Source organism: Sphaerodactylus townsendi, linkage group LG01 (assembly GCF_021028975.2).
Source record: "Sphaerodactylus townsendi isolate TG3544 linkage group LG01, MPM_Stown_v2.3, whole genome shotgun sequence".
Lineage (NCBI taxonomy): Eukaryota > Metazoa > Chordata > Lepidosauria > Squamata > Sphaerodactylidae > Sphaerodactylus > Sphaerodactylus townsendi.
This window is the reverse complement of record NC_059425.1, coordinates 2,796,803-2,805,154: the sequence shown is the minus strand read 5'-3', so window position 1 is coordinate 2,805,154 and position 8,352 is coordinate 2,796,803. Positions and strand designations below refer to the sequence as shown.

Below are 8,352 nucleotides of genomic sequence, written 5' to 3'. Positions count from 1 at the left end.
AGTTATGGACTCTCAAAGGTGTAGCCCCATCTCCTATTAGCTCCCATTGGAAGCAATGGGGGATGGAGGCACACCCTTTGGGAGTCCGTAACTTTGGAGCCCCTGAACCAACCTTCACCAAACCTGGGTGGTATCAGCAGCAGTCTGTCCTGATGATACCACCTAGGTTTAGTGAAGTTTAATTTAGGAGGTCCAATGATATGGACCCTCAAAAGGGTAGCCCCATCTACTACCGTGTTTCCCCGAATATAAGACAGTGTCTTATATTAATTTTTGCTCCCAAAGATGTGCTATGTCTTATTTTCAGGGGATGTCCTATTTTTCTGTGTTCTGTTCGTCGGGCATGCTTCCAAACAAAAACTTTGCTATGTCTTACTTTCGGGGGATGCCTTATATTTTGCACTTCAGCAAAACCTCTACTATGTCTTATTTTTAGGGGATGTCTTATATTTCGGGGAAACAGGGTATTAGCTCCCATTGGAAACAATGGGGAATGGGGGCACCCCTTTGGGGGGTCACTTGACAATAGCCTGAATTTTTGGTGCCATTAGCCTAAAAACTGTGCCCCCTGCAGGCCAAAAACAAAAAAACACTTTAAAATGCAAAAACCCACAAACAGGGGGTGGTGGTGGTGGAGCATCGGACATGCAATGTGGGGGTTTGAACCCGAGGAAAAAAACCCCTTACCTATGTCCCTGGTCCCCACACACCCAACAGAGCAGAATGAAGCACCTTGCTATTTATGACAACTCTCATATCTTTGAAGGGGAGTAGACAGAACTTCTGAATGGAAAAGTTGGCAACAGCGTTGAGGGCAAGCTGACCTGTTGGAGAACCAGAGAGGGCTAATCCAAGAGGAGGAGGGGAATCATCAGTTTTAAGCCCAGCATTATGTACCCCATCTGGGACTCAAGCAGGGGTTTTTCCTAATACTTGCAAACTGAGACCCTGGAGATACCAGATCTGCACTTGGGACCTTCTGCATGGAAAGCTGTTGCTCTTTTGTTCAGATATGATTCCTTCTATCACTTCAAGCAACTGCCTTTAGCTATGCATTCCTGTGGGAAATCAAATTCAGAACTGCCTGTGGAGGCTGTTCCTGACCTCACTATTGAACTTCCTTTGAGCTGGAGGGGTCAAAGATGGATCTTGTGACCTCCGAGTTGCAAAGTAGTTGTTCTCCCAGTGAGTGCCAGACCCTCCCCAGCCATCTAATGCAGTGATGGCGAACCTTTTCGAGACCAAGTGCCCAAATTGCAACCCAAAACCCACTTGTTTATCGCAAAGTGCCAAAACGGCAATTTAACCTGAATACTGAGGTTTTCGTTTAGAAAAAAGCGGTTGCCTCCGAGGCTTGCGTTACTCGGGAGTAAGCTTTGTGGTAGTCGGTGGCTCTGCTTTGAAGCAACCGTGCAACTCTTCCAACGGGTGAATCACGACCGTAGGAGGGTTCGCTCAGAAGCAAGCCCCATTGCCAGCAACCGAGCTTGCTCCCAGGTAAAGGATCGCACTTTAGTCCCAGGTAAAGGATCGCGCATGAAAATCAGTGGGGTTTAACAGCACTGATCAGGGTTACCTACACTGCTTCCCCAAAACTAGGTCTTAGGTTTAATGCTAATAATCGTGCCCAGTGGCCCAGGCCAGTCTAGATGTGTGGGGAGGGGAGCAACTCTGTTTGCACGTGCCCACAGAGAGGGCTCTGAGTGCCACCTCTGGCACCCGTGCCATAGGTTCGCCACCACTGATCTAATGCCTTCAGTTGTGCTCTTGGACATTCAGTAGTAAATCAACCTGTTGAACTATATGTGCTACATACATAATGTTGAATGCTGGATGAAAGGAAGGTTGGGGCTTGCAAAATCAGTCTTAAAGGAGGCGCAGGATGGACAAATAATGGAATGATTATGTAAGACAACCAACACATTCATTTTGAGGTAAGCTTTATTATCTGCCATGCAGTAATGGAGAATGAAGCAGAAAACTGGTGGATGGGGTTGTCATTAGCCCCTTTCCACCCCAAAGACCATGCAAACAATTCCAGGTGTCAGAATTTACAGAAACACGTTAAACATGAAAAGGAAAGAGAAGCGCAAGGAATGCTACATGCAAAGAGCCATCAGCTTAACATGACAAACTGAAGATGAGATGTACATTCGTGAAGATAGATTCCCCTTAGTTGTTTGGACCGTGGTTCCAAAGAGACTTCACTTAAAGTTTTGTGGCAATGACACAGCCTGCTTGGTTTGGCTCATCATAGGTGCTACAGAAGGACCTCCAGAGGAAACAATGATGGAGCCCCCACTAGGTCCCCCTGTAGCACAACAAGCTGCACCACCACTCCCTCCATCACCTGATACTACAACAGTTTTCCCACCAGAACCTAAGCCTCCTCCAAGGCCTCCTCCAAGCTTCCCGCCAAGGCCTCCTCCAAGACCCCCTCCTACAACCTTAACTGCACCTGCGCCTCCACTGCCACTGCTCACACACACAGCTCCTCCACTACCACCAGAGCCTACAACCTTAACTCCACTATCATCGAGTCCCCCACCTACAACCTTAACTCCACCATCACTGGGTCCCGCACCCACAACCTGAACTCCACCACCACTAGAGCCTCCTGAAGCACAACAGGTAGCTCCCCCACTGCCACTGCTACAGCAAACTGCTCCTCCGCCGCCACCACCCATGGCCACTACAGGGACTTTTTGCTGGGACATGCCACCGCCAAAACCAGACCCGCCAAAACCAGACCCAACACAGCATCCAGAGGACTGTCCACCATAACCACCATAACCACCATAACCACCAGCTGGAACTACAATGACCTGTCCAGATTGTCCACTGCCACTGCTGCCGCAACAGACTGAGCCACCTCCCATGCCACCGCTGCCGCAACAGACTGCGCCACCACCCCTGCCGCCACTGCCACAACACACTGCACCGCCGCCGCCGCTGCTGCAGCAGACTGCACCGCCACCGCTACCACCATAGTAGCCAAGTCCAGATCCGGAAACTTGTTGAAGGCCAGCGTAACCACCGCTGCCGCAGCAGGATGATCCTTGGCCTCCTTGGACTACAACGACACGCTGTCTGGATCCACAGCATCCTCCACTTCCTCCGCTTCCTCCTCCACAGCAGCCTGAGGAACCCCCTCGGATTTGCTGGACACCACCAGAAGAGGCCGCGCAGCAGGAACTGCCTCGATTACTTCCTCGGCCACAGCAGGCACAGCCTGAACCTCCACAGCAGCAGCAGCTTCCGGTCTGTCTTTGCTGAGACATGTTTCTGTGGTTGTCTGTTGGGATGGGTTAAGCCTGAAAGAGAACAAAGAGTTGTAAGACCTTTCATTAGGACTGTGGTCTCTCGGCCCAGTTTCTACCCAAGCAGTGAACTTGTACCTGGATTCATTGCACTAGAGAAGAGACTATATTATTTCCCCATCCAACATGCACATATTTGGGCCTATGATCAGTGGTGGGATTCAAATAATTTAACAACTGGTTGTTTACAAGCACCATTTTAACAACCAGTTCTGCCGAAGTGGTGCGAACCGGCTGAATCCCATCCCTGCCTATGATGAAGCCTCCAGTCGAAAACCTAGATGGTAAGTCGGAGATATGTAGCACTGCCTGCAGAAATGTTAATGTCCCTCCCACCACACACCAATTCCTGTTCTACTTGAGAGAGTCCCCCAAAACATCATTTCAAAGGTTTTCGGCAAAACATCAATGCTAAACAAGGCCTTTTATGGTCAGAACCCAATGATTGAAAGCCTTTACCCCTTTGTATATCAATTAGTGAATCAATATATGAAACATGAGAAGCCCTGGTAGCCACCATCCTAAGTTAACAGTTGAAGTAGCCTATGATAGGAGACTTGGGGTAATCAGCTCTGGTTTGAGAAATTCTTGGATATTTGGAGTATTGCTTGAGGAAGAAGAATTTGGTGGAGAAGAGGTAGCTTAACAGGGATGGAATCAGAGGTGGGATCCAGCAGGTTCTCAGCAGTTCCCAAGAGTGGGTTACTAATTATTTGTGTGTGCTGAGAGGGGGTTACTAATTGGGTCTGCTTTTCCATTAGAAATTCCATTAGGTCCAAAAATCATAAAGTCCTGTTGTTTCCTATGTGGCTGGTTAACGAAGGTAGAAAACAGGATAATTATCCCTGTTGGGCTGTTTTAAAAACATGTTTTAGAAATATAGTAAAGTTCCTTGTTTAAGGAAAGTGTCCTTCTTTTGATTTCTAGAAACAAAATAAATATTTGAAAGTATTAAGTATTTGACAGGCAGTCAATTAGAGGAGGAGTAGTTGTTTTTGTTGGCAGTAGATGATAGGACTTGCTATAATGAGTTGCAATTATGGACAGAAAGATACCAGCTGGAAATTAGGAACTTATTTTTTACAGTAAGAGTTTTTTACAGTAACAGAGAAATTATTAATGCCCCGCCCCCAGAATGCCCGGCCACGCCCCCGTCATGCCCCGCCCAGCCCCATTGGCGCTACGCCAGTGTTTGAATCCCACCACAATGGGAACCTGTTACTAACATTTTTGGATCCCACCACTGGATGGAATGGCATATAGTCTACTGTCCAAAGTTGCCATTTTCACCAGAAGTGCTGATCTCAATATTCTGGATATCAGTTGACATTCCAGGGCATTCTCTTGGTCAATCCAGAGGTATAAATGCTGAGCCTCTGTTACCATTACTTTATCCATATGTGAAAACACATTCTACCCCTTTGGGATCCATGTTGAATCTCTGTCATAGCCATTATATCTGGAGTGTCTTTCCTAGCTATATGCAGACTTTTGCAGGTTGCACACTGGAAACCTGACTCCTTTCAACATGTAAGCCAGATAGCAATCTGAGACAGGTAAAACAATTCTACTGCTAAAAGAACACAGGTGCGGTCTTTGAAATGGGAGCCTGTAGGTAAACTTCTGCTGACAGATTTACTTGATAAATGATTAAGTTGCTTCTCAAAATGAGGGAGAGGCAAAAATCTTTCATTCCAGGAGAGAGAGATGATGACGAGAACACCCTCATTAATCATATCTATAGACAGCCACAACACAAGACTATTCTCTATGCCCTTGAAAACATAGATAGCACCCAAAACTCAGCACACTGCTCAAAAATCATTACCAACTTCTAGACAACGACTAGAATAACTCCAGTATCCACAATCTCCCTTGAAGAATCCCTTCATCCCTTGAAGATACCAACAATGATAGACTTCCTGCCAACTTTAAAGACTTCTGGACAGCATCATTTTCCATGCACCGTCACCATCTCCAGAACGTTATGCTGATATTATCTGCACCATGGATGCTCTGAAAATCCCTTGGCCATGGAATCAAAGAAAGAGAAAGAGCTTCAAGTTGCTTCTCTTGGGCTTACCTTCTTTGGTAAATGTACCAAACCAAGTGAGATGTCGTCTCAAGTGAGTGAATGAAGAGTTTGGAGCGAAGGGACCTTTTTATACTTGTCCCTTGGCCTCTCCTACGGGAAATGAGACACCCCCAGGAATGGTGAGTGATGCATTTACTCCCTTTCTAACAACTGGCCTCGTGAAACCATAGGTGCCAGGCAAGTCATATGAGATCCATATCTCTAATTGAGATCACTGGTTATTTTATGGAGCATAAACAGCTTAATGAGGAGCCCCACCTAATAGGTCAGTTCCTGTGATGCTGCTTCATAGTGGTGCTCAGACATCAAAGGAACTTTTGATACATGCTGGATCTTGGGCTTGGAGAGATGGACCTTGGAGAAAGGCTCCATCAGTGGCACCCCTTCCAACTACAGTAGCACACTGAGGACTTTCTCATGGGGTCTCTGACCACCTTGGATGATCCATGTAGCACCGCAAACAGCTTCACTCCTGGGGTCTTTTTCAGAAGAAGAGCTGTTTCTTGTATCTCAAAGTGGCTCACAAGAGCCGGTTTTTAGTCTCAAAGTGGCTTACAATCGCCACCCCCACCCCCTCCCCACATCCACACAAGAGGCACCTTGTGAGGCAGGTGAGGCTGAGAGGGATTAGTGAGAACTGTAACATGCCCGAAGACATCCAGCAGGCTTTATGCAGAGAAGTGGGGACTCAAACAAGTTCATCAGATTAAAGCCCACAGCTCATTTGGGAAAGTGAGAAATCACAGTTCTGTAGATTAGAGTCCACCACTCTTAAGCACATTTTTCCCCAAGTGCCAAAGTCAGCCACACTTGTTCCACCAAGAGGTATCCACCACTCCATTTTCTGCCTCTGACAACCACAGAAGCCCATCCATCCATCCATCCATCCATCCATCCATCCATCCATCCGACTGACTGACTGAGTAGAAGTAATACAAAGCAGTGCTGGCTACATCGTATCCACTTGGATTCGACTACATGGAGTATGCCATTAGAAACAGCTTTATCAGCCTCGCTTTGTTTCCACATAGGGTCGCTTCATGCATGCTTGCAGAGATGTGATCTGAAGTTTGAAAATTAAAAAAATTCTGCCCCAACACAACGCAACAGCCAATCAGGATAGTCCCTGAGCGGATCGCTTGTTCAATCTGCCTCAGTGGGGAATCCTTTGTTGCTGCTGCATTTCTGGGAACAAGGATCGCTTAGCAGAAGCTGCAGTGGGACGCTGACACTATGTTGAAAGTGGTCCCGTTTTTCCTAACCGTTTGTATCCACATTCTTTTGGTGGGAATTCAAAGTTAGAGAATATGCTACTATGGCCAAATTAACCAATACCAAATTGACACCAAAAAAACATGAATTGATGAGAAATGGAGTCTCTCTTATTTTGCATATACAAATCTTAATCGATCATGAAAAGACAAGATAACTTGATGACTGAAAATTAATAACCAAGATACAATAACTGGACTAGTAAAATACTTTGGAATAAGTAAATAATAAAGATTTAAAGACCTTATAAGTCTCTCTACTAATCAGAAAATGTTATATTGAGACCCATAATGCAATACATACTTACATAATGATGGGTAGATATCATTAGTGTTGGAGTCTCAACTATTTTCTACTATTCCTTTTGTCTTTTTTCTGATTGTTTAATATACGTTGAAAAAAATTTAATATAATTTTTAAAAGGTCACAGGAGAGAATCTTGCTGAAGCTTTCTTGGGTTGGTTGCATACTTAATATGGGCTTGAATCCACTTGTGTAAACAAATGAGAGAACCACCCTGAAGGCAGGTGTAAAAAGATCCCATATTCAGAGAGACTTTGCCTGTGTGCAAAGTCTGGTGGAAACAATGGCACATTTTTTTTCTGTTGTTCTCATTATAGTGGATTAAGGGATCAGATTTTTCTCCCTTACTAGTCAAATTACCAGATGCTCAGGGAATGCATGTTCAGAACTGTTATTATCAGGTGAAAACTTCTTCTTCTTCTTCTTCTTCTTCTTCTTCTTCTTCTTCTTCTTCTTCTTCTTCTTCTTCTTCTTCTTCTTTGCAAGTGCCTAATCTTTGCCCCTTTGCATTTAAAGTCCAAAAGCATTGTGGGTCCTTGATAATGACAATGAAAACCTTTTAAATGTTATGAGTTAGTTAAGCTCAGCCATGATTGGATCCTCCCGTACCTCCTACAGGAAACTCGAAGTCCTGGTGATATTCTGCATCCTTTTGCTTTTGCTGGCAAGATGACCAAAGAGCACATCTGGATTTGCAAATTCATTTTCACCCTGCACATTTTTTTGTATTACTATGCTGTCATGCTTAATATATACTGGAAATTACTGAGTCCCATAGCATTTAATTTGCAGGAAAAAAGACCAACCATGAGATTCTTTTGAGTCCATAAACAGCAAGTAAGAATCATTTGTAGAGCTAAATAAAATGTTCCATGTACATTGCAGCTGTTGATAGATTTTATTACATTTTTCCCAGTTAAGGACCTTATTGCATCTGCAGGCAAGTTTTATTATATTTGGTTTTACTCCTTCTTGAGTTCAGTATATTTTCGCATTTGTCGCTGGCTTATTTAATCAGCGATCATCAAATCTGTGTCGCAAGCTGGCTTGCAAGGGATAATTATGAATAATTTCAACCTGTTGCTAACTGCCTTGGCAGTCATTTAAGTTATGACTGTTCTTCATGCTTCCTTAAATGTTCTGCAGATGATTCTTATTAAATTTGTAGAAGTCTTAAGGAGGAAATGCACTGAAATGTAATGGTGAGGCTAGCCACAAACAGCTGGTTCCAGAAAGCAAATCAAGGAACTAATTTCTACTGTAACAGGGCCCTGTAAGCCGCTTTCTGAAGTACAGCAAGACTGAAGTAGCAAGTACATTCCATTCACGCCTTCTCTCTTTGGCAATCATTGTTCTACAGTA

General features: G+C 44.7%; 1 protein-coding gene across 1 annotated transcript; it reads right to left on the bottom strand.

The window, feature by feature from the left end:
- Window positions 1–1,923: 1,923 nt before the first annotated feature.
- On the bottom strand, window positions 1,924–5,445 carry LOC125439757 (loricrin-like). Its single transcript, XM_048508936.1, has 2 exons — window positions 5,404–5,445; window positions 1,924–3,314 (listed from the first exon to the last, which is right to left on the bottom strand). The coding sequence occupies exon 2, from the start codon at window positions 3,279–3,281 to the stop codon at window positions 2,205–2,207; it is 1,077 nt and encodes a 358-aa protein (XP_048364893.1). The 5' UTR covers window positions 3,282–3,314; window positions 5,404–5,445; the 3' UTR covers window positions 1,924–2,204.
- Between the last annotated feature and the right edge of the window lie 2,907 nt (window positions 5,446–8,352).

What these genes read in the sequence shown, in the direction of transcription:
- LOC125439757 (XM_048508936.1), bottom strand. Translation starts at nt 3,281, where the DNA reads ATGTCTCAGCAAAGACAGACCGGAAGCTGCTGCTGCTGTGGAGGTTCA.